Source organism: Rhinopithecus roxellana, chromosome 16 (genome assembly GCF_007565055.1).
Source record: "Rhinopithecus roxellana isolate Shanxi Qingling chromosome 16, ASM756505v1, whole genome shotgun sequence".
In the NCBI taxonomy this organism is placed as follows: domain Eukaryota; kingdom Metazoa; phylum Chordata; class Mammalia; order Primates; family Cercopithecidae; genus Rhinopithecus; species Rhinopithecus roxellana.
This window is the reverse complement of record NC_044564.1, coordinates 30,373,564-30,399,932: the sequence shown is the minus strand read 5'-3', so window position 1 is coordinate 30,399,932 and position 26,369 is coordinate 30,373,564. Positions and strand designations below refer to the sequence as shown.

Sequence of the window (26,369 nt, the reverse complement as noted above, 5' to 3'; positions counted from 1 at the left end):
TTCAGCTGACCCTTAGGGAAAGTTAGCTTCAAGAGTTAGAGGTACAGGGTGTGTGTTCAGCTGCTAAGCCCCTACCTTGGGTGTAACTGAAGATGCAGTGAGGGAAGGCGGGTGAGCAGAGCTATGAGCTGTGATGCTAGGGTGGAAGGCTGATAGGTGGGCACAGTTAAATTGGACTCTGTTCCTTATATGTGTGTGTGTGTGTGTGTTAACAGGATCAGTTGTAAGATAGAATTAGCATCGTGCTTATTAGAGTTAAGTATTGATGTCCTTGGCTTGTGAGCACCTTGCATTTCTTTGGGTTCAAAGCTGTGCAAACTAGAATCACAATGTGCCTAAGGACAAGGACAGTGGACACAGTGGCCAATGTTGTGAGACTATGTCAGGGTACTTTTCTCATCTTGGTCAAAGTGGCCGTTGGCCTTTGGATCTGAGCAATCATTGCTCTCTCTAAAATAATTAAAATCTCTCTCTTTATTTTATTAATTTATTTTATTTTATTATTATTATTTTTTAGAGACACTGGGTCTCCCTGGGTTGCCTAGGCTGGTTTCGAATTCCTGGGGTCAAATGATTCTCCTGCCATGGCCTCCCAAAGTGCTGTGACTACAGGCATGAGCCACCGTGCCCAGCCTAAGATATATTTTTTAGAATTCTCTTTCATGTTTGAGCCATATTATGTGAGGAAGATAGACTTAATATCAGAAGGAAAAGTGAGCTTTGCCATTGTTGCCAGGGTCTGGGCTGTATAAAATCTTACTGTGTCTCTCTCTCTCTTTCTCTCTTTCTCTTTCTATGTGTGTATGTGTAATATATATATATATAATTTATATATATATAAAATATATATATGTTATACTTTAAGTTCTAGGGTATATGTGCACAATGTACGGGTTTGTTACGTATGTATACATGTGATATTTTGGTTTGCTGTACCCATCAACTCATCATTTACAGTAGGTATTTCTCCTAATGCTATCCCTCCCCCAGCCCCCCACCTGCTGGCAGGCCCTGTGTGTGATGTTCCCCACCCTGTGTCCAAGTGTTCTCATTGTTCAACTCCCACCTATGATTGAAAACATGCGGTGTTTGGTTTTCTGTCCTTGTGAGAGTTTGCTGAGAATGATGGTTTCCAGCTTCATCCATGTCCCTGCAAAGGAACATGAACTCATCCTTTTTTATGGCTGCATAGTATTCCATGATGTATATGTGCCACATTTTCTTAATCCAGTCTATCATTGATGGACATTTGGGTTGGTTCCAAGTCTTTGCTATTGTGAATAGTGCTATAATAAACATATGTGTGCATGTGTCTTTATAGCAGCATGATTTATAATCCTTTGGGTATATACCCAGTAATGGGATGGCTGGGTCAAATGGTATTTCTAGTTCTAGATCTTTGAGGAATTGCCACACTATCTTCCACAATGGTTGAACTAATTTACACTCCCACCAACAGTGTAAAAGTGTTCCTGTTTCTCCACATCCTCTCCAGCATCTGTTGTTTCCTGACTTTTTAATGATCTCTATTCTAACTGGTATGAGATGGTATCTCATTGTGGTTTTGATTGGCATTTCTCTGATGACCAGTGATGATGAGCATTTTTTCCTGTGTCTGTTGGCTGCATAAATGTCTTCTTTTTAGAACTGTCTCTTCATATCTTTTGCCCACTTTTTGATGGGGTTGTTTTTTTCTTGTAAATTTAAGTTCTTTGTAGGTTCTGTGTATTAGCCCTTTGTCAGATGGGTAGATTGCAAAATTTTCTCCCATTCTGTAGGTTGCCTGTTCACTCTGATGGTAGTTTCTTTTGCTGTGCAGAAGCTCTTTAGTTTAATTAGATCCCATTTGTCTATTTTGACTTTTGTTGCCATTGCTTTTGGTGTTTTAGTCATGAAGTCCTTACCCATGCCTATGTCCTGAATGGTACTTACCTAGGTTTTCTTCTAGGGTTTTTATGGTTTTAGGTCTAACGTTTCAAATTTTAATCTATCTTCAATTAATTTTTGTATAAGGTGTAAGGAAGGGATTCAGTTTCAGCTTTCTACATATGACTGCCCATATTTATCTATTAATTAGTATGAGAGAACTTGCTGTTCTTACTATTTAGTAAAGTAATATTGCCTGAGGCAGTGCTGCTCAAACCATTTATGGTGACCAGTTTTTTCCTGAGTAAATCAAAGATGGAGACATTTGTAACCTACAATACAAGTGAGTAGGAGGAAAAAGATACAAAATCTAAGTCCATTTTTTGTTGTTACAAGAGTCAACAGCCCTAAGTCCTCAGGTTGCTGTGCGTACTCTGGATGACTACACTCATCTCACTGCAAACAGTAGCCAGTGTTTGCTGACCACACGTTGAGTAGGGCTGGTCTGAGGCACTTAAGAGAGATGAGGACAAACTCGTGTGTCCAGGGTAGAGTGAACAAGGCGTTAAAGGTTATACAAATAATTCTCTGAAAAATACCCATGGAAAGAATGCTTGGGTGAGGCAGACAGAAGGCACAGTTGCCTTTCATAGACTGAGTGTGAACTGTCAGGCTTTATGTGCGATGCCAGGCGTGCTCCAGGAAAGAGGGTGCTCTCAGCCTTCTCTGCCCATGGGGGCTTGATGATGTCATTAAAAGAAGAGTAAATATCCTAGTTTAACTTGTGATACGTGCTCTTGAGGCAGAGCAGTGGGTGATAGGGAGACATGTAAATAAGTGACCAAAATTAGAGTCAGAACGACTTCCGTGGGGTGGAGCTGAAGCTGAAGCACATGCAGGAAGCATTAAGTTTCCCAGGGAACTGGGGAGGGACAGTCTGGGTCATGCACAGAGAGAGAGCTTGAGGGATGAGAGAGAGAGCTTGAGGGATGAGAGAGAGAGCTAGCTTGAGGGATGAGAGAGAGAGCTTGAGGAATGAGAGAGAGAGCTTGCAGATGGATGAGTGCCTCCTGAGTGTTACCGCCAGAAGAGTTCAGTTGGGGCAGGAGGGACTTTAACATAGTATAAATGCTCATGCATGGTTCAAGCCTGCTAAGATAACCCGTACAGTGACTATGTGCCTCTGACCGTGTGTGTCGTTTGTCCAAGGACAGGGGACCTGCTGCTGCCCAGAGCAATGCATTTTCCATGGCTCTGTGAAAACTCTTCTAGCCTTTGAGCTGAATCTGTCTCCTTGGAACTTTGACCCCATCAGTCCTGGCTCTTTCCTACCCCCCGAGACCACACAGCACACTGCTAATCCGTCATCCCCATGGCAGCTCTTCAGTGTTTGGAGACCCCCACACCACCCTGAGGCTTCTCTTCTGGCTAGAATTTGTCTGGCGCTTCAGCCCTCTCGTGGGCCATGATTTAGGGTTCCCACATCATCTGCTCACTAAGATCTAGACCCCGTCACTTCCTTTCCATCCACACTTTCACGGATTTTATTGAGACCTCCTGCATAGGCATAGGGGGCCCCACTGGGAGTTCACAGCCTAGGATGGGGTGCAGGGAAGGAAAAATTCTCCTTTGCCCTCTGAGTCTGCAGCTGGGCCTGAGAATCAAACTGACATAAGATAGATTAACAGGAGAAATGCACGCAAGTCTTACTAAGAATTTTGGTGTACATGGGAGTCTTCACAAGGAAATGAAGACCCGAAGAAGTGTCCAGAGCAGGCAGCTTGTATCACTTTTTTTTGTTTTTGTTTTGTTTTGTTTTGTTTTTGAGACAAAGTCTCGTTCTGTCATCCAGGCTGGAGTGTAGTGGCCCAATCTTGGCTCACTGCAACCTCTGCCTCCCGGGTTCAAGCGATTCTCCTGCCTCAGTCTCCCAAGTAGCTGGAATTACAAGCGTACACTACCATGTCTGGCTAATTTTTGTATTTTTAGTAGAGGCGGGGTTTCACCATGTTGGCCAGGCTGGTCTTGAATTCCTAACCTTAGGTGATCCACCCGCCTTGACCTCCCAAAGTGCTGGGATTACAGGCATGAGCCACCATGCCCAGCCTTGTATCACTTTTATACAAAGAAATGACAAATTTGTGAAGACATAACAAGAAAGAGTTTTGGGATGGAGGCAGTAAATTGTGGTTAGGTAACTAAGAGATAGATATATTGGCAGAAAACTTGTGGGAGACAAAGGTTATTTTGGTAAGTTTATTTGTACACATCCCTTTTAGTGTTGATTCCCAGACTCTGGTGATAAGGCTGTTCTTCTTCTGTTTCTGGTACAGGGAGGGCACCTTTCTCATGGGAAATTTTATGACCTGTTTTTGTATAGAAAGAGGTCAGGAAGTCTTTCCTGGATCTCTCATTTCTCAGGTGTTTTCAGCTCAAAATAACCAATATACCAAAGGGGCATATTTGGTTGTGGCATATCCTGAACTCCTTCAAGGGGAACATGAGTTAAGTAATCACAAAATCAAAGGCAGAATTGTGGACCCCCATGCTACCACAGAGCTATTACAGAGGAGCACTGTTCTAGAAAACCTATGACAGGGCATGGGGGACTGATCCCATTGGGGAGGGTCAAGCAGGGATTCCCTGCCGAAGGGTTTTCAGAGTTGCACTAACCCAACAGGGGCAGGGGCTGAACCTCTAGGTGGAGAGACCAGCATGTGCAAAGGCCCTGTGGCTTCACATTGTTGTCAATCAGAGTGGAACAGAGCAGATGACTTGCAGTGCTAGCATTCCACACTCTTGTTTCCAATGTTAAGATGACAAGATCTCAGTAGGGTTTCCCAACCACCCTGGTCACCTTCCCTCCTCTCTCATACCCATTCCAGCCTCCCTTGACTTCTTTTTGTTAAAGCATCATTCCCATTCCCTCTGACATCTGAGCCCAAATTTTAGTGTTAGATTCTTCCCTATTTAACTTTTTTTTTTAATAGTCTTATTCTTTGTTAAAATTCTCACCTTTCTCATGCCCAGTTTTGTCAGTAAAGTCCTAGATGAGTGTTATCTTTCTTCCTCACCAAATTGCTGTCAGTTTATTCTTTATTGTAAAGCACTTGTCAGGGCCATGTGTTGCACAGAGGTCTTCAAAAGTTGAATATAGATTGAGCATCTTAATTCAAAAATTCAAAATCCAAAATGCTTCAAAATCTGAAACTTTTTGAGTACCGACATGCCACACATGGAAAATTCCACACCTGACCTCATGTGACAAGGTGCAGTCAAAACACACAACACACGGTTTATTCGGCATCCCCAAGGGAAAACTAAAATCACCTTCAGACTATGTGCATAAGGTCTGTATGAAACAGAAATGAATTTTGTGTTTAGATAGGGTTCCATCCCCAAGATAACTCATTTATGTTTATGTAAATATTCCGAAGTCTGAAAAAATTCCGAGACTGGAAACACTTCTGGTTCTGAAGCATTTTGGATATGGGATGTTCGACCTGTATAAACCGACATGCCATTCAAGGCCTGTGGGTAATATCGCCCCAGCCTGCTTTTCCGGTGTCCTGTCCTGTGTGCTTTACATCCTGTGCTAACCCAATGGGACGAGTCTCTGTTCCCTGATGACTCCAGCCCCTGCTCCCTGGAGCAGCTTCCCTTCTCACTGGTCTCTTCCTGTTGAAGTATTTTCTGTCCTTCAAAGCCGGCTTGAGTTGCTGCCTCCTTCATGAAGCTTTCATGGATGCCTTCCCATCTATGGTCCCCCTCCAGTTGCTCCATGAAACATCTTATGACACTTCTCACACTTTGAGCTTGGATTATAATCGTGTACAGGCCATGTTTCTATCTACTTCCTCCCCAGGAGGATGGAAGTTCCCAAAGTCTTGTCCCTTGAGCACAGACACCCAGGAAACAAATGTTCATTGCCTTGAATAGGTGGGAGACAGGTCCAGGATTGTGTAAGACCCTGTGATTCCTTCTTTTCTCAAGGAGATCCTTGGTTCGCATTTTCGAATTATTAAGTAGTGTTGGTTTATAAGAGGTAACGCTGGGCTTGTTTTCACACCCTCAAGGCTGGATTTAATTGGTATTGTTTAGTTCAGCATAACTTGAATTCATTTTTGGTTTTAGGACATTTATTCCCCTGAGCTCTGCGGAGATCACTGGTAAGAGAAATTCCAAAGTTTAGTTAGACTTTTTTTTTTTTTTTTTTTTTTCCTGGCACTGTAGCGCTGCTGTTCTCCCTCTAAATACCTGGGGGCTGTGCTCTACCTGCCTTATATATTAGCACCTAGAGGTCAGTAATAACTCAGGCTAATCATAGTTTGGCTTAAGAGTCTGGGGTAGTTACAGGTCCTTTCACCCTGTGTTTTAATGCCAGACATGTAATTTAGAAATCTTCTACCCACTTGTTTAGTGTTTAAATAAATCTTTAAAGTACCTTTTTGGTTTAGAGCCTAAAGGGAAAAGAAAAATCTTAACTACATTTGGGGTAAAATTGCCTCATAGGAAAACACTTGCAGCAGTGATTAGAGACCCTTTCCAGGCTTTTAGCCAAGAAAAAGTTTCAGTGGCCAGGGGCTTCCCCCTTTCACCCCACTTTTACTGTTTCTGGCCTTCCGGTTTCTCTGTTTGTGTCTAGATTCCACAGCTCGCTTATTTAGTGGACTTGAACATTGATTCAGCCCTCTTTTTATTTGATGGGGTTGTATTACTCTGGGTTCTCCAGAGAAATAGAATGAATAAACCATAGATATGGATATGGAGAAGGAGTTATTTGGAGGGATTGACTCACATGACTGTGTAGACTGAGAAATCCCATGATTTATTGTCTGCAAGCTGGAGGCCTGGGAAAGCTGGTGTAGTTCTACTCCAGGCTGGGGCTCGAGAACCAGGAGCACTGATGATCGAGAGCAGCAGCAGGTAGATGTTCCGGCTCAAGCAAAGGGCACATTTGCTACTCCTCTAACTTTCTGTCCTGTCCAGGCCCTCAGTGATGCCCACCTGCATTGGTGAGGGGACCTTCTTTACTCAGGTTAACTATTCAAATGCTAATTTCTTCTAGAAACAGCCCCAGAGACACACCTAGAAATAATGTTTTATCAGCCACTCTGGTGTCCCTTAGTCAATTTAATCAAGTTGACATATAAAGTTGACCATCTCAGTGATATTTGGGTAGGTTTTTTTTTTTTTTTTTTTTTTATCAAATGCTAAAAATAACATGCCCATTCTGTTCCTTATTTTTGCCATGTGGGTATTAGTTTAATTTCTGTTTTTCTACCTTCTGATAATATAGGAATATGCCGTTTAATTTTTTGAGATTAAGTTGAGGTGAGGCCCTTCCTTTTTAAAAAGAAAAATGAGATGGGGATGTCCAGGGTGACCTCGAACTCCTGAGCTCAGGGGATCCTCCTGCCTCAGTCTCCTGAGTAGCTGGGAAGACCCTCCTTTTGATGTCAGTTGTGTTTAGCTACAATAACTCCTCACTGGACTTCTCTCTCTCCCTCTTCGCCTTGTCAGAAATGACATTTGGTTTATGGGATATAAATATAGTGTGTATATTTCTTGCTTGGATGATGCTCGTTTTTGTCTGTAGTGATAGTTCCTTTGCTGGAATTTTTTAGTTTAGCTTTGAAATAGCGATATATTAAGCCTCTTTTTGTTTTACTTTTCATCCAAGAGTTTCTCCGTTTGTATCTTTGCCCTGTTGAGGAGCCTTGTTCCTGCTCCAGCACACTGAGAAGTTTGGAAATGTATAATGGATAGAGGAAGTTAGGTCCTAGAACTCAGAATCTTAAATGTTGACTTTGGCTGGAATAGCTCCTTGTTTATCAACTTAGGTCATCTGTTTCGTGTTTTCTTTGCTTGTAATCTTCTTCTACATATCCATTTTAGGAAGTTTTGTATTTGCCTTTAAAAAAATATATGAAAATAGAGTGTATGCATCTAAACAAGGAAACAAAGAGTCTCCCAACCTAATGCTTTGAAGTTTGATACTTACAAGTTAGTTGGTAATAAAGCCCTCTGTTAACATAGAAATGCCGTCTTCCAAGTAAGGTAGGAATTATACCCGTTCTGCATATTTTCTATTTGGAAGAATACGCGAATGGCAAAACTGGAAAAGTTTTGTAGATGTTATGGGTTAGATGTGCAGACCCTTAAAAAAATTTGACAGAGGGAGGTTTTACCTATAGCAGGTAAATTATACTTTCTTCTAAAATCTTAGAATAATGAGACTCTGATTTTCTTATGAGCTCCATGTCACTATTCCCCTCAGCCACCACCTTTATTAGTTTTCAGGCTAAGAGTATCTTCTGGAATCATAAATTACATTATTCTCATCCATTCTATAAGGAGCCCGGTTCCCCCAGCCCCCACAGTCACGCTCACAATGTGGATATGCCTCATGTTGCTCACGATGTGTGGGGTAATTGTCTTTGTCCTGGTGGGTCCCACGTTGTCCCTCTTGAGGGGATAACGTCACAGGTAGTGCTGACGTGGAAGCTAAGGTAAAGATTAACAGCTCCACTTTTGCAGCTGGGCTGAGCTGGAGTTGGCTCTACCGCTTGTTAGCTGGGTGGTTATGGGCGAGTTACTTAGACTCTCCGCGCCACCTTCCCTCATCTCTAAACAGTAAGGGATAGTGAGCCCCTCCTGTGATGTGGCAAGCAAAGGTTGACTATATTGCGCTTCATAGTTTTCTTGAAGTACTTTCCCATGTGGCTTCATTACTTCACACCTCAGCGGTCCTGTTCATAGGCTAAGTTTTGTCAGTGCACTTTGTAAAAATGGGGAAATGAGGCTCAAGTTAGTTAGGCATGGTGCCCACATGTTACTAGTCACTAAACTGAAGCAATTGCTTGTGCCTCCTGACTTCTTGCACTTGACCGTGTGGGTCCTGCTTTCCAAGGCCTGGATGCAGGATGGAGCTTGTTCCATGTGACCTGTGGTTGCTTCTGCCACAGCTTGCTTGGGAAGGGCCCAGTGTCCACTGGATTTAGCTGACTTAGGGTAAAGCTATGGATTTCACTTCATTATTGTCATTGCTTTCATTGTCTTTTTTGTGGTCTAAGTCAGCTCTCCAGGGACTGCCTTTCCCCCTTAGGAAAACTGTTACCATCTCTTAGTGACATTTGGTTAATTGCTAGACATTGCCTGGGAAAAGTTGGCTGGCATAACCCAGGGGTTTAGAGAGGAATGCCCAGCTTTTTTTTTTTTTAGCAGATTTTCCTTACCATGGCAACTTTTCCTGTCTCAATATATAAGTGATTAGGTAACAGTAGACAACTTGTGTTCTGATCCATTGAGAGTGCCGGCTGGTGAAACCCTCTGCCTACCCCTGAAGAACTCTGGAATGGGAAAGACAGAAATGTTCACCGTGTGAGAAATACTCTTAGAGAGGTTAGTAGGAAAGGTTAGGACCCTGGGAAAGAATCATCAAGGCTGGGGAGGTCGTGGCAGTCAGAGGGAGGGAGGAAGTGCGTGTACTTGGGAGGCAGGCAGTGCTGTTCTAGCAGGAGGGAACAGTTTGTGCACAACTCGGAGATGTGACAGCATGTGGTATTTTAGGGGACTGGCCTGTTGTCCCACGTGGCTGGGAGTTTAAGGTCACATGAAGTAAGACTTGTTGACACTAAATTGTAAAGGGCTTCATGAGCCCTAAAGAGCTTGAAGAGCGAATGAAGGTTTTTGACATGATCGGATTTTTGATCCTTGTTGATATAGCTAACAATGTCACATCCAGAGTGCCAAATCCATAGGCAGCGGGGCTGGACCACAGCCGTCATCTCCGGGGTCTGTGGTTCTTCATTATTGTTTACTTGATTCTGCCACTGCAGTTCCTATTTCCAGCAAACCAACAACCCTGTAAACACCTGTTTTCCTATGACCACAGAACACAGCATAGTTTTATTAAGAGGAGCCTGGTCTGCTAGGAAAAAGCAACCTGCCCCCTTGGAACACAGTCTTGTTTTTCAGTTCACCGCGGCTGCGAAGGAGCCCAGTGGGGACTCTTTGCTTTCAGTTCCTTCACCTCTGCTGTGTGCCCAGTAAATGAAAAGCCCCTTGCTCTTAATGGGTTTTTATTTCATTCAATGTTTGAATCTGTGAAGTCGAGTGGGCTTTATTCTTTTTGATTCTGACACCGGACTTCAGAATCAGACACAATCCTAATCTGTAGGAGCTTGATTCAGAAAGCTAGGTGGGGGCTGGGGCTCAGTTCTGAGGCTTTCCGAGATGCAGGTGGGCTTCACTGTGTGGCCCCTAGCGAGGGATCCAGGACTGACTTTCTGCCCTGCAGTTTGCCACGATTCTATCCAAACGTCCATCTCTACTCTTTGGGCGTTCGTTCTAGTCTTTACTGAATGCCATTTCCCCCACTCTCACCTTTGATGCTTTATGAATTTTGTGTTTTTCGTTGCCTCGTCACTGCCTTTGTGCTTTCCTGGTTTCCCACCCTGCGTCTTCCTCCCGTGCCGCATTCCCTGACCCACATACTTGTCCACTGGTTGAGATAAAGCCCTCAATTCAATGTATCTTCACTTAGCATTTTCAGTCGTGGTGGTTCGATAACAATACTGTCATTTCCTGAAGACTCACTGCAGGTGTCAAGTGCAGTGTTAAGTGTTTTGCAGCTGTTACCACTTTAATCCTTACAGCAACCCCTGCAACCTCTATATTTTATTGTTATTCCTGTCTTAAGGATCACGAAACTGACACATTCTAGACTGCAGGCTGGCTGATTGGCAAGACCACGGTTGATGTGGCCAGAGAGCCAGAGAGAGGTTCATTTAACAGCAAAGTTTGGGCACTTGATTTGGCTGTGGACCTAATCTAATGTGGTAACTGGTTAAGAGCCTTCCCCTCGACTCTCTCTAAATAACTAAATGAATCTAAACTTTAAACATTGAAATACCATACACATACAGAAAGTTCATGAATCACATGTGTCTAGCTCAGCGACTTTTCACCAAAGGCAGCCACCTGTGTAACCAGCCCTTGGATCAAGGAGCAGAGCAGGATCATTGCCCAGAAACCCATCCCATGCCCCTTGCAGTCACCAAGGTTAACCACCACCTTGACTTTCAGTACTGCAGATGAATTTTGCCTGTGTTCGAAATTCTAGAAATGCAGTCATTTCCATGTCCGTTCTTTTGTATCTGGCTGCATTCGGAATTCAGGTGTGAGCGATATTCATGAATACTCACTATCTGTTTATACATTCCTCTTTCTGATTGGTTTTACTTTTCCTAGTTCCTCAACCAGTAGAGAAAGTTAAGTTTCCTTCTGGGATCCCTTCACAGTTGTCACGATGAGCCCTCAGTGTGGCCTTTTATCGAAAAAGCCCTGTTATTATTATAGGTGAATAATTTCCTCCCCTGGTTTTTTCCTTCCAGTCGATCCCTCCTAAAGACCCATCTGCCCTTTGCGTTGCTCTGGTGTGTGCATTTGATTTGGCTCTCCAGCACAGCAGGCAGCACCAGCTTCCTGCGGGGGCCCCCTGTGACTGATGTATTAACATCCATATGGGTTTCCCCTGGGACGGATGAGTGTTCACAGCTTCTGACAGCAGCTCGCTGCATTGTGAATCAATTTTAAATTGCCTCCGTATGATGATTGCAGGCCTCCTGTGCGTTTTAAAGAAGAGGACACCTGGGAGAGAAGTGGGTGTCTTCCAAAGATCAGACAGATCTCCCGTCTGTTACTCGGTGCATCTGTTTAATCTGGAACATTTAACTCTATGATAAGCAGGCTTCCAGTTGAAGGAAGATAAAATTTCCTTTCGCTGAAAAATCTGGGATTGCTGAAAGGGTGCCTGATGGAAACCCGGCCTTACCTGGAGGCACCCAGCTTGATTTGTGGTACACAGAGAGAAACTAATCCTCACATGTCATTTCTCTCATAGCACCGAGATCTTTGAGAAGCAGTTTCCCCACCTTAACCACCATCCTTATAAATCATGTGCAACTCAATTGTTTTACTTTTGTTTTTATTTTTAAAATTATTATTTTATTATTATTTTTTGAGATGGAGTCTTGCTGTGTTGCCCAGGCTGGAGTGCAGTGGTGCGATCTCGCCTCAGTGCAAGCTCCACCTCCTGAGTTCACACCATTCTCCTGCCTCAGCCTCCCAAGTAGCTGGGACTACATGCACGTGCCACCATGCCCAGCTATTTTTTGTATTTTTAGTAGAGACGGGATTTCACCGTGTTGGTCAGGCTGGTCTTGAACTCCTGACCTGGTGATCCACCCACCTCTGCCTCCCAAAGTGCTGGGATTACAGGTGTGAGCCACCGCACCCAGCCGAATGTGCATCATTTTATCAGTTGATGTAGAGTGAAAACATTAGCACTTCTCTTTTTTCTATCTTCTAAAGTGTCTTTTCTTTGTTTATGTTTTATCATGTCCCTAGGATCTTAGCTCTTGGAGTTTAAATTAAGTTTGTTGGAGGAAAAAATATGCTTTGAATTTTGGTGTAGAAGTAGAAGTGGGTAACTAGGATTAGGTTTGTTTGTATTTAACAGGGGAATAAAATGGTAGCTTAAATAATGTGGAAGTTTATTACTCTCTCGCTCTCAGCAGCTCAGGGCAGGTATGACAGCCCCATAGTGTCACCAGGGCCTCTGCATCCTGTCTTTCTGTTCTATCTCCCCCAGCAATTCCTTCCTTCCTTCCCCCCTTTCCCCCCACTTCCTTCCTTCCTTCCTTCCCTCCCCCATTCCCCCTTCCCTCCTCCCTCCCTCCCTTCCTTTCTTCCTTCCTTTCTTCCTTCCCTCCCTTCCCCCTCCCTCCCTCCCTCCTCCCTCCCTCCCTCCCTCCCTCCCCCCCCTCCCTTTCCTTCCTTCCTTCCTTCTTCCTCCCTCCCTCCCTTCCTTCCATTTTAAGTTCTCGGATACATGTGCAGAATGTGCAAGTTTGTTACATAGGTATACCCGTGCCATGGTGGTTTGCTGCACCCATCAACCCATCACCTACATTAGGTATTTCTCCTAATGCTATCCCTCCCCTAGCCCCCCACCTCCTGACAGGCCCCAGTGTGTGATGTTCCCGTTCCTGTGTCCACGTGTTCTCATTGTTCAACTCCCACTTATGAGTGAGAACATGTGGTATTTGGTTTTCTGTTCCTGTGTTAGTTTGCTGAGAATGATGGTTTCTAGTTTCATCCATGTCCCTGCAAAGGACATGGACTCATCCTTTTTTTTATGGCTGTATAGTATTCCATGGTGTATATGTGCAACATTTTCTTTATCCAGTCTATCATTGATGGGCATTTGGGTTGGTTCCACATCTTTGCTATCCAGCAATTGATTTCTGTCTTTGAAATCAACCTGTGGCCCAGAGGGGCCATAGGAGCACCAGTCATCCCTCTTAGCTCAGGCAGTGGGAAGGAAGAAGAGAAGAGGGCAGGTGTGCTCCCTCCCTATTTATTTTTTTAGAGCAGTTATGGGTTCCAGGCAAAATAGATTGGAAAGTTACAGAAGAGTTCCCATATCCCCCATCCCTCTCCTCTCTTTCAAGTTCAGAACTTCCTCAAAATGCCATCCAGCAGCTTCTTCTTAGACCTCATTGGTCAGAACATAGGCACGCCGGGCTAAAGGAGGGTGAGGAAGAGTAGTTTTTTTAGCTGGGCACTTTGCTGCCTTATATAATGGCGTTCCTGACCAACGTAGGCGAGGAAGATTGTTGAGTAGGAAACCTAAAATCCTGTTTAAAGCCATATAAAATAATCTGTTATTTTCTCTTCCTTAAGCAAAAGAAAGTTGAAGTCCAAACCATAAACTGGTATTTTTAGAAAGCTGTTTTTTTTTTTGGGGGGGGGGTGTGTTTGCTATTGAAATACACTGTCTACTCTGTTTAATTATTATTAGTTCTTAAGGGCTTCATCTTTAGCAGGGAAAATAATCATTTAAAATTATACTAAGAAATCATAAAATTACACAAGATACATGGAAGGAGGTATTTTATGTTCATTTGGAAGTGCGTTAAGTGTTTTATAAGGAGATTTGAGGGAATGCTTTATAGAATGGATAAGAACGATTTAAATACCTTAAAAAATGTTTTAATACAGTTCTATGTATATGTCATTTGGTACACGCCAGATTTCTGCTATTAAATATTTTAAATTTGCACCATCAGTAAATACTTCAACTTGTATTGTTTTGAAAGGAAAATATACAAGAGAATCTTTCCTTTTTTTCATCGTTTTCATAGTCGTAGCACATTGCCGAGGTAATGCCTGCTTCCTCTGTAAATGTGTTTTCTGTCTTCTCTCCATTCGTTTTTCCAAAAGTGCATACTCCTTCCACGTTACCGCAGATGGTCAGATGCAGCCTGTCCCTTTTCCCCCCGACGCCCTCATCGGACCCGGAATCCCCCGGCATGCTCGCCAGATCAACACCCTCAACCACGGGGAGGTGGTATGCGCGGTGACCATCAGCAACCCCACGAGACACGTGTACACGGGCGGGAAGGGCTGCGTCAAGGTCTGGGACATCAGCCACCCTGGCAATAAGAGTCCTGTCTCCCAGCTCGACTGTCTGGTGAGTGGACAGGAACTGGTGCACAAGGGCAATTTCTCCCTGGAGATTCAATAAGGAAATAGCTGTGTGGGCCTGGGTTTTATTCCCATTATGAGGAAATAGAAGCCCCTTCTGTTTCCTGTGTTGGGTATTTAACCCCCTCGGCCCCCCGTTTAAATGTGAAGGTTTCATTTGTTGCTGTTGTACTGGCTACATCCCAGAGTTGATGGATTTCTTTTTAAAAAATATTTTACAGTGGTTTACAGAGGCTCTCCTTGTGTATGGATGTACATTACAAAAGGGGGTTTCCCATTTAATGGACAAAAGCACAGCTTGGCCTGGACTCTGGTCCCTGCCATCCACTCAGTTTTTAATTTCCCTATAGCCTTTAGATAAATATAGAATAGTAAATATTTGATAACATGGCATAAAAACCATTCTGAACAGGGTAAGATCTGTGTTTTTAAGGGAGACCTGAGAGGGCTGGTTAGGTTTTATGACCTTCACTTCAGGAAAGGGTTAAAGGCTGTCACTGCAAAGGCCGGGGGCAGCCATCAACAAAATAGAGCGGTGAGAATGCTTTCCCAGAGTACCTAAGCCATGTCCGCTCAGAGCTTGAGAATACCATTTTGCATTTTTCAGGGACATAAAACATGTTGGGACATGTTCCAGTCTCTAAACCGTAACCCCAGGATTTACAGAGCACATACCACTGGCCTTAAGCAGACTCCGAGCTGCCCTGCCCTGCCCTGCCCTGCCCTGCCCTGGCCATGGGGTCTGCCTGCACTCTGCTGTTGCAGATGGTGCCGTGTACCCACTCCCTGCCTGGAAAATTGTAAGGATTCTGGAGAGAGTGTTTCCAAAAAGCAGAGTGGCAGTGTTTCTGAAACACAGACTTGTTTTTAGAGTAGTGATTAGTGCCTTTTTAAAAAAACACAAATAACTTCAAAATGTCTTCATTCATGAAACTTGTATTTAAATATGGCCCAACATTCTATAGCAGTAGGAATATCCTTTGTTGAAGTCACGTGTTTAAGGTTTCTTTAATCTTTGAAAGACAGTCCATCGTGAAAAGCACGTAAGCAAACTTTAGCCATATCTGCATCTTTCAGGGGTTGATCTTATGAGGGTCCCCCACCCCCACCCCCTTCATATGTATTGGTTTTGATGGCAAGATGCCTGCTTTTATCAGGTTCTTTGGCCTTTGCATTGGGGCTTAAATATAATAGCAGCCACATGACAACTTGAGAAAGCAGCTCTGGTAAATTATTAGCAAGAATCCCTCTGACTAATGAAGTAATGTGCTCAGCATAATGAAGACCAAAACATAGACGGGGGCCTGCAGTTTCCAAGCAGTAAATGATGCAGGGTGATGAGGCAGATGTATAAACTAGCTTTGGAAAAGTGGTTTCTTCTCAGGGAACTGTGTGTACACCTGTACCTCATACCTAGATAGTTTCAGCTCTGTGATGCAGGACACCAGAAACAGTTATCTAAGCTCCTGTGAATTTGTTTTGTTTACTGTTTTGAAGGAGACAGTTGTACTTGGACCCCAATCTTGACTAGAGATCTCTTGCTCTGTTAGAGTGTCCGTGAAATGCCACTCTTTAACTCAAAAAACCAAGACAGCCATTAGAGAACATGGTGCTATGATTGCTCGGTAATTCATTATAGCAATGAATTATGTTTATTTTACAGAACAGAGACAATTATATCCGTTCCTGTAAATTGCTACCTGATGGGTGCACTCTCATAGTGGGAGGGGAAGCCAGTACTTTGTCCATTTGGGACCTGGCGGCTCCGACCCCACGCATCAAGGCGGAGCTGACGTCCTCGGCCCCCGCCTGCTACGCCCTGGCCATCAGCCCAGATTCCAAGGTCTGCTTCTCATGCTGCAGCGATGGCAACATCGCTGTGTGGGATCTGCACAACCAGACACTAGTGAGGTGAGCAAAGATAGTCGTCTAAGGAGGGGTTCCCTTCTTGAGCAGCTGGGCCTATTACCTCTGCTTCTCTCTGGCTGCCCGCGGCCCGCACAGTAAGAGCCTCTTGAATGCCAGGCGTGGGGCTAGATGATGGGGGAACAAAGACAACCGTGTTGCTGCCTTTGGGGGGCTTACAGTCTTGCTACTATGCCTGGGGTCACCGAGACGTTCTATCTCCTTGTAGATAGTCTGTATATCCTGCAGTCTGTATGTCAGCCCACATACAGACTCCAAACTTGTTCTAAAAATACTTCTGGCTTTTGCCAAGGGGTGGCCTAGTGTGGATTACACGGCAGCACAAAGGTCCCTTGCTACTAGATGTTTTGGGCTTTGGCTAGAACTTGGTGCAGACAAGAACCAACTGATAAAAGATAACAGAAAATCAACAAGGAGACATGAGAAGAGGAGATTCCATGAATTTCGCCCACAAAATGGTTTTAAAGTATCTCAATAATGAAATAGGAGACCTGCCCAGGGGTGGTTCCACACAGGATCCCGCAGGGTTTTGCCTCGCGTCCTGGCATCGGCCCTGTCACCTTAGCAGCAGCTGCAGTTCTGGTACCCTTGTGTCTCTCCTCAGCTCCCCCACCAAATGCCCCCTTCAGAAGTCAGTGCTCACACCAGAACTGTTCTCAAAAAGTCTTTTTAAAGTAAGCACGAATGAAACATGAAAGGTAAAATGAAGCATGTGTTTTACTCTTGTTTCATCCTCGCTGGGAAGCCGTCCCTGCGGATGGTGCAGTTTGGGGTCCATGGCTTGTTTGGTAAGTCCCCACTCATGCTGCACAGAGAAGGCACGGGCTCCAGCAGTCATCATGACAGCTCACTCTCTTCAAACCTCCACTGTAGAAATCCATTAAGTGTCATTGAGCCGGGCCGGGTCCCTGCATGTGGGCGACGGTGCGGCAGTTATTTTCCTCTTCCGTTTGCTGAGTAGTGTAGGTGAGCAAAATGGAATAATGGAGCCAGAGCCGAACGCCCTCTCAACCTTTTATCCTAGCAAAAGTGACTTGTTTTTTCTTTTTTTAAAACTCCATAAGTAGCACTTTCAAAATATCAATTCCAAGCACTTTTCAAATATTCCTCCACTTAGTCCTCATGACACTGTCTTGCTATTTGCCCCATTTTATAGATGAAGTGCCTGAGGCTCAGAGAGGGTAAGTTACTGGCTTCAGGTTGCACAGTCGGATGTGGTGGAGCCAAGTTGGGGCCCAGGCATTCTGCTGTCTTCTCTGTGCTGCGATCCCTTGCTCCATGCCGGCTCCTGGGGAGTAAATACCTGTTGGATAGGATGGGGTAGCATCTTACAAATCTTTCTCTGGACCGCCCACAGGTGGCTAGTGGCTGCCGCGTGTAACAGGGCCAGGCACAGCCTATTGCATGTCTTTGTATCCACCGTAACCCAGCACGTTCTGAACAGTCATAGGATGTGCCTGAGAGTAATGCTGAAGTATATGGGTGGAGAGAGGGCAGAGGGATGGGGGGCAGCCGTCAGGTACTGTATGTCAGCAGAGGAAGGTGTTTTCAGTCAATGAGGAACAGCGTTTAATGAGTTAGAAAGGTCCAAAGAAGTCAGAGGGTCAAGAGATCACTGGATTTCCAGAGCTGTTTGAAGGGAAGAAAAGCAAGACTTTCACCAAGAGACGCAGCGACTGCTCCAAGCCTGGGTGTTCTGTGGGGATGTCTGGGAAGCAAGCAGAAACACTTGAGGTCCACCTGCACAGTCGCAGTAGAGGAGAGCGGACTCAGCCTGGATCCTAACGTGCAGAAGTTGGGAATGGCTTGCAGAGAGAAGATGTTTAAAGTGTTGGTTCACATCTTGGCTTAGAATTTAGGACAGTAGTGGTGCTTTTTCCTTCCCTTCCACTCTTTAAAATCCAAGCGCAGGTTAAAAGTTTGGAGCTCTATGGGAATGATAAGGTGTGGGGATCCTGGAGGAAGAAGCAGCATGGAAACTTTCCTCTCGGTGTTGAAATCCCCACGCCGTTCTTTACTGGATCCCGCCTGGTTCCGAGGGTGGGTCTAGACTTTGTTCACCTTTTCTGGCTGCTCCCCCACCAGCTCCCTCTCAGCATGCAGAACTGAGTCCAGGACGGTCACCGTCCCTGCTGGGGCTTACACTGACCTCCCCTCAGCCGCTCTGGTCATTGCCTTGCACAGCGTCTGTGCTCAGCAGATCCCTGTTGGCTGATTGTTTCTGGTGGCGATTTTTGAATGAAGCACAAGGTTCTGCTTTAAAGAACAACTTTGTGCTCAGCTTGGAGGGAGAGTCTTGCTGAGGTGCCCATGGCAATTACCTCTGTCTCTGCCCAATGCCTGTGAGGTCAGGAGGCCGGCATGCGTGACCCTTTGTCTCTGCGAGTCCAGATTTCCTAATGCAGGGCTCTTTCTAACACAGAAAGCAAGGTTGAGTAAATACATGAGCTCATGCTCTGTTGGCATGTAGGGCATTGCTGTGTTGATCCACTCATGGAAACAGGAATGCTTCTGTCCACTCTGTGCTTGTAACGTCCCCTATTTCTTTCTCTCATGGATTCAGGCCTGTACGATTAAAGAACAGACCTTTATCTTTCCGTAAGGAATACAATTGGGATTTTGTGTGTTTGTCTTTTATTTTCTATTTAACAATTAAACACTTTTCCAGAGCTGGCAAGAATTTTACCTTGCAGACGGATTTGTCAGAGTAGTGTATTTAACTTCTGGGTAGTGACCTGCAGTGGCATATTCCATTTCTTTAGCACCTGGATCGTGAAAAAAAGGAAAGACAATCAGCAGGTGCTGTTTCCCCTCCTCCCGGGGGGAAGGTTAGTTTGATCTTGCACATCAGCAGACACTGGCGGGATGACACACACACATGCACACACAGGGTCCAAAACTAACAACACAACAGTGTTTACCTTGAGCTCTGGCAGGAAATCATTATTAAATCTGGTTTGTTTTATCAGGCAATTCCAGGGCCACACAGATGGAGCCAGCTGTATTGACATTTCTAATGATGGCACCAAGCTCTGGACGGGCGGTTTGGACAACACGGTCAGGTCCTGGGACCTGCGCGAAGGGCGGCAGCTGCAGCAGCACGACTTCACCTCCCAGGTGACTGAGTGGCTTCCGCTTGCCCCAGAGTCTGGGAGGTGCTGGGGTGTGTCTTCCTCCTCACACCCTCCCCCCTTACCAGGATGTTAGTGGCTGGACAAACAGACAGGGCTGAATTTGAGATAACTAATTTAAAAACAACGACCACCACCTCCTCCTTCACGACCCTCCCCCCTACCTTCCCCAGAACTCCTAGAGTGGCTTTTAGAATCCTGTAGGTTAAGGGGTGTTCGCTGTTATATTTATATATGAGTTTGTTTAAGGGATTTGTGCGGTGAGGAATATATAGTTTTCCTTGGGCAGTATTTGATCGGTGGTACGTATTCTCACCATCTAATGTAGGAGTAGGAGGTGATTTTTTGATTCCCAAATAAATAGAGCTTGAGAAATGTGCAGAATGTCACTAGGAGTGGAGAGAACTCACAGCTCCTCTGAAAGTTCATTTATTTCCCCTGCACCAGAGAGCTTTAAAAATTGCAGAAATACCTCAGTGATACCCATTTTATTCCTCATCCTTTAAAAAATGAACTCATGGCTGACTAGATTTGCAGACTTTTGAAATAATATATAAATGGCAGCTTTGTAGATTGTGAAAAATATTTTGATGCCCAGTGTCTGAATGTACACTTGTTTTGGAAAAAACAGTGTTTGCCGTTTTAAATGCTTTCTGGTGGTAGATTTGTTGCTTTGATCATGACTTGGCTTTTTTTTTTTTTTTTACCTTGTTTTGTAATAAAAATAATTCTACTCAGAAAACTAGGACAGAAACAAAACAAGCATATATACTTCTAAATTTCATATTCCGGTTAACATTTTGTTGAGTTTCTTAGAGTTTTGCTGTTTTCCCTCTTTCCCAGCATAAGTAGGATACAATTTTTGGTCTGCCTTTTTTGTTTTTCTTCTAACTTCTTAGAGAAATTCTCAAATACATATGAGTACAGCAAATGTCCAAGCAGTTATGAAAGTACAGAGAATTGTACAATAAACGCCACATGCCCATCACTCAGCTTTAAGTTATTTGGCCGTGTGATAACTCTCGTCCCCATCCCCAAACACTGGATTATTTTAAAGTAAATTCCAGATAGCATATCATTTTATCCATAAGCACAGTCATGCACCATATAACCTTTTGGCCAAGGACAGACCTCATATGTGACAATGATCCCTTAAGATTATAATACCATATTTTTCTGTACCTTTTCAATGTTTAGATATATCTGAATGTACAAATACTTCCCATTATGCTACAGTTGCCTACAGTACTCAGTACAGTAGCATGCTGTGCAGGCTTGTAGCCTACGAGTGATAGGTGTGTGTAAGTGCACTCTGTGAAGTTCACACTATAAAGTAACCTAACAAGGCCGGGCGTGGTGGCTCACACCTGTAATCCCAACACTTTGGGAGGCCGAGGCGGGCGGATCACGAGGTCAGGAGATCGAGACCATCCTAGCTAACATGGTGAAACTCCGTCTCTACTAAAAATACAAAAAATTAGCCGGGCGCGGTGGCGGGCGCCTGTAGTCCCAGCTACTCAGGAGGCTGAGGCAGGAGAATGGCGTGAACATGGGAGGCAGAGCTTGCAGTGAGCTGAGATCGCACCATTGCACTCCAGCCTGGGTGACAGAGCGAGACTCCGTCTCAAAAAATAAAGAAATTAAAAGACTGGGCGCAGTGGCTCATGCCTGTAATCCCAGCACTCTGGGAGGCGGAGGTGGTTGGATCCAGGGGTCAGGAGTTCAAGACCAGCCTGGCCAATATGGTGAAACCCCGTCTCTACTAAAAATACAAAAATTAGGCAGGCGTGGTGGTTCATGCCTGGAGTCCCAGCTAGTCAGGAGGCTGAGGCAGGAGAATCACTTGAACCTAGGAGGTGGGGGTTGCAGTGAGCTGAGATCATGCCACTGCACTCTGGCCCGGGTGACAGAGCAAAACTCCATCTTGAAAAAAGTAAAAATATAAAAATAAATAAATAAATAAATAAAGTCACCTAACGACACATTTCTCAGAACACATCTGCCTTGATAGGTGATATATGATTGTATTTCAGTTACTGTCTCGAAAAGGTAAGGCCTCCTTTAAAATGTACACACGAATGCCATTATTATTAGGAATCATTTCTTAATTTTATCCCAAAGGACAGAGGGGTTCAAATGTTTCCAGTTTCCTAAAGGTTTTGACACTTGGTTCATCTGCATTAGATCACTTGCCCTGTGGCCCTCCCCACAGTCTGGACTCGGATGATTACCTCTGCCTATTCTTGCTCCTTTCCCCCGCTTTCACATTGCGTCTTCCCTTCCTAAGTGTATCAGGCGGAATCATGAGTGAGCCTGTCCTGCTCCTTGCAGATCTTCTCCCTGGGCTACTGCCCCACCGGGGAGTGGCTGGCAGTGGGCATGGAGAGCAGCAATGTGGAGGTGCTGCACGTGAACAAGCCCGACAAGTACCAGTTGCACCTGCACGAGAGCTGCGTGCTGTCCCTGAAATTTGCTTACTGTGGTGAGTTCAGCCGAAAGGAAACTGGCAGTCGTTGATGGCCCAAATGGAAAATGCTTCTTAAAAAAATATGGTAGAGATCATATCTGGAAACAGTGTTGTTCTCTGAGCAGCTGGATGCAATAATTCTATTGTTTTAATATGCCCTTCAGAGCACAGCAATGTCTGTTTCAGTTTGTTTTGCTAATTTGAGAAAAGTCAGCAGGCAGTGTGATTGCCTAATACAAGGTTTGGACACAGGTTTGTTTCGGTGGGGGTTGGGAGACGACAATGAGTTTCCACTCTGTAGAGGGGTGGGTGGGAATTTACTGAAGAATGGGGGAGGGGCAGTGGAAGTCATGAGCTGTCCGTGATGAGGAATCCAGGGTCAGAGAAGCGGATATTTAGGTGTACCCAGACACTTAGTTACACTCTACAGTGAGGTTGAAGAGGGAAGAAGTTCATGTGGAGACCCTTCTTGTGCACTGCAGATGGGCAGATATCTGTTCACAGGATGCAGAGGTGGGTGGACAGACGGATGAATGGATGGATGGATGGATGGATGAGTGCCTATCACTTATTGAACATTTTTCTTCATACTATTTGATGTGACTGGCATTTTACTTAAGTTGGATGTTTAATCCTGTCTGCTCCCATTTTATCATGGGGAGACTGACTAAAATAGAAGACATTCTTCATTGATTCTATATTTGAGGGTTACCCTGTGTTGGATATGATGCTACTAGTCCTGTATCCAGTGACTAAGGAGGCTGACACCTCTTAGATTATACCCAAGATCACACTGATAAATCACTGAGGAGCCCAGATTTAAAACCACTGTTCATGTCATGGACCAGTCCCTTAGGGCATGATGGTTCATACATTAAAAATGTTCTTAGTTTGATTAAGTCCAAGTTGCTAATTGTATAGTAGGAATTTTAACCTTGTGAAAACTAGATGTTCCTTTGCTAATTCTAGGTAAATGGTTTGTGAGTACTGGAAAAGATAACCTCCTCAATGCTTGGCGGACCCCCTATGGAGCCAGCATATTCCAGGTGAGTAAGTGCTCCTCACCTAGATCCACAATTTGACCCCAGTGTTGCCTTTGAAACCAGGAGTGAAGGTGCCTCAGAGGGAGCAGGGCCTCTGAGTACCGTTGTTCCACATTAAACACGTGTCCATTGTTTTCTCTTCCAGTCCAAAGAGTCCTCGTCAGTGCTTAGCTGTGACATCTCCGTGGATGATAAGTACATAGTTACTGGCTCAGGGGACAAGAAGGCTACAGTCTATGAAGTCATCTACTGAAAACATTATGTGGTTTAACATTTATAGTTGAATTGGGCCAAAATGTTTCGAATTTGTAGAAATAGAAAAGTTGTAACTTTAAAAGAGAAAAAAAAAAAATACAAACACCTGTTTCCAAACCTTGACACGAAACTACTTTGAGTCTACAAAGAAGAGGCGACAAGTCCATCAGCAGAAAGTCACCTGTCTACATAGACCAAATGGAGCACCAAGGCCAGGCAGACAGAGGGGCCATGGGTTGTGGGATTGAGGAACGGAATCGGCCGACTCACGTGACAGCCCATTCTTTCTTTCTGGGTGATCTGGGGATCACGCCTTGCCCAAGTGTGAGATTACCTTTCCTGTTCCTTGCAGTTCACCTCACTTTCCGTCCTTTGTAGAGCAGCGGTGTCTCCAATGAACTTGTTTCCTGGTTTTGCATCTTGTGAAATGTTTTTTTGTATTTTTGTTGAAGGTTAAACATTTGTATAAATTGTAAATATATTTGGTTTATTACAGTAAAGGCTTTAGTACCAATAAGTGGTTTTCCTTTTCTTTCTTGTTTTTTATTACAGCTTTGGGATCATCAATGTGGGTTTTATAAGCAAAGATTATACATTTGTAGAGGAAGTTTTGAACTGCACTGCTTATTTTATAAATATATTTGGTGGTAGGCTCCTTTTGCATTAGAACCTAATCCTTTACAAGCTTGAGTTACTGGGAACTCAAGACTAGGAATTGTGAGTCATTGAAGGTTTACTAATGACAGTTTTCTTTAGGAAGGTAAAATTACTTCATCAAGATTTGTTCTTTTGTTATGATACTGTTGTGATTCAAGGTCACAAATTAAAACTCTGCTTTTTTCTGGTGATTCATTGGAAGGCAAAATATTCCTTTTCCTAGGAAGGCCCAATCTTTTCTTTCTTCTGTCTTTCTCTTTCCCTTTCTCTTTTTCTTTCTTTCGTTCTCTCTCTCTCTTTTTTTGTTTAAAGATTTGGGTTCACACTCTGTTACCCAGGTTGGAGTGCATGATCACATCCCACTGCAGCCTTGAGCTCCTGGGCTTAAGCAATCCTCCCACTTCAGCCTCCTGAATAGCTGGGCTAATTTTTTTTTTTTTTTTTTTTTTTTTTAATTTTCATTTTTTGTAGAGGCAGAGTCTCACTTTGTTGCCCAGGCTGGTCTCGACCTCCTGGCCTCAAGTGATCCTCCTGCCTTGGTCTCCCAAAGTGCTAGGATTAAAGGCATGACCAACTACATGCTGGCCCCAATAGTTCCAAATCTGTATTCTCTCTCTTCACAAGCTTCACTTGGGTTTTGTGTTATGATCTATGATACATAGAAAGCTGCAGAGTTCATTAACCTGTAAAAGGTGGAAAGCCAGCTGGTTTTGTCTTCATTAGTACTTACTTGGTCTATTATACTAATTTAGTTAAGCCAACCATACCCAGCACTTCTCCCCATTCTTCTCATTAAGGCCCTCCCTGTAGCTCTAGCCACTATTACCTATCATTAGGCTTTGGTCTTTATCTTTGTGGACATGCTTTTACTAATTTGATTAGATGAAATCTGTAACCCTGGGCTTTTAATAAGTTGCCATCCATGTTTCCTCCTGAAAAAGCTACATGGCTCATTTTTTATATACTGTTATTTTCTATTATTTTCTAAAATAATAGCTGATAATTTTAAGGCAGTGTTCCTGGCTGTTTAAAAATAGCACCTAAGGAATTTTTAATGTTCTTGTTTTCTTATGATCCAGCGAGTTGTTGGCAGTTTGTCTTAATATTTTCCATTTGTTACCAAGACCTTGTTCTTTATATATCCAGAAACATTACTTTGTTTGCTTTTTGCCAAAAAAAAAAAAAAAAGTTTATGTACTGAGTTAAATATTTTCACTTCTCATTAAGTGAATGGCAAACCCCCAATTATTGAAGCTGATGTTGCTGTCATTCCTTCCTAGTATAACAAAATAGGTTTCTATCTGACGGACTCAGATGACTTGTTAATGGAGTGTTTATCTTTTCTGTTCTTTCTCCCTCCCCACCTTACTTTCCTATTTTCTCTAATACCAACAATGAAGTAGCTTAAAGACCATAAGAGTTTGTCTCCCCGCCACCTGCAACCCAGGGACCCAGGCCACAATGCGGCTGTGCACCTGTAAGGCCTCTCTAGTTGCCACCACTTCCAGCCAGCGGCTGGGAAAGGGCCGAAGTCCAGGGAAAGGGATGTGATTTTAAGCAGGTGACTAGAACTTGTTCCATCACTTTTATTTGCCAGTCCATTGGCAGGGAGTTTGTCACATGGTGGCCACAAGGGAGACTGGAAATGCGATGTCTTGCTTTGCAGCCATATGCCTGTGGAAAAGGGGGATGCTTGTGTGTGGGTTAAAGAGATACTCCTGTTTTCTGTTAGTGGATTTTCTCCCTTCTTTTTCCCTCATACTTTATAGTTCCCAAACTTCTGACATTCTTTCTGTAATGGGATTTTTCTGAAACTTTATCAACTCATAGATCATCTTGAATCTGACAGAACCACTTCTATTTGACGTTGGAAAAGACTCTGACTGTGTTGGTGGCAAGAGTCCTGGAGATGACTAGTGCAAGCCCAGCTGCAGAAGGGTTAGAGTCTTAGGCAAATTGCCCAGACAATTGAGTGTTTCACACTTGGAAAATGGGAACAGTAAAACTTGTGTCTACCTTTCAGGGTCTGGAGGATGGCGGGAGGGATGAGAACAGGGTTGTGAGTGGCGACTGTCTGACAAATGCGAGTACAAGTGGGAGAGCAATTTCTTCCTACGCTGTGACCGTAGGAGTCACCACTCCTGTCCCTCAGGAGATTGTAATCATGTGATTGTTGAGACCCAGTAAGCCAAATATTTATATACCTTTTGCTCTGAATATGGGTTACAAAGTAAGTTTCAACAAATTCAGATTCTTCGGTCACCATGTGCCAAGAGCTATGTGGCGATTTTGCATAGAAAAATGTCAGAAGGTGGTTATCATTATCCTCATATAACCAAGGGTCAGGGAAGCTGTGTCCCCGTGGCCTCATAGGGCAGACCAAATGCAGGTTCTGCCATGAGCCTTGTCTGTGTTCTTTCACATTTCATGGAGTGGGCTGTGATTTTTTTGTTTTTTTTGAGACGGAGT

At 44.0% G+C, this 26,369-nt stretch overlaps 1 protein-coding gene across 6 annotated transcripts in view; it reads left to right on the top strand.

The window, feature by feature from the left end:
• Positions 1–23,760, top strand: part of TLE1 (TLE family member 1, transcriptional corepressor) — a 104,972-nt gene extending 81,212 nt beyond the window's left edge. For all 6 annotated transcript variants that reach the window (XM_010353437.2, XM_010353438.2, XM_030919666.1 and 3 more), the window contains 6 exons: positions 14,158–14,407; positions 16,085–16,332; positions 19,317–19,464; positions 21,810–21,960; positions 22,915–22,991; positions 23,134–23,760. In XM_010353437.2, the coding sequence (XP_010351739.1) occupies positions 14,158–14,407; positions 16,085–16,332; positions 19,317–19,464; positions 21,810–21,960; positions 22,915–22,991; positions 23,134–23,241 (982 nt within the window). In that variant the 3' untranslated portion in view covers positions 23,242–23,760. The remainder of the gene's footprint in view (positions 1–14,157; positions 14,408–16,084; positions 16,333–19,316; positions 19,465–21,809; positions 21,961–22,914; positions 22,992–23,133) is intronic.
• Positions 23,761–26,369: the final 2,609 nt, after the last annotated feature.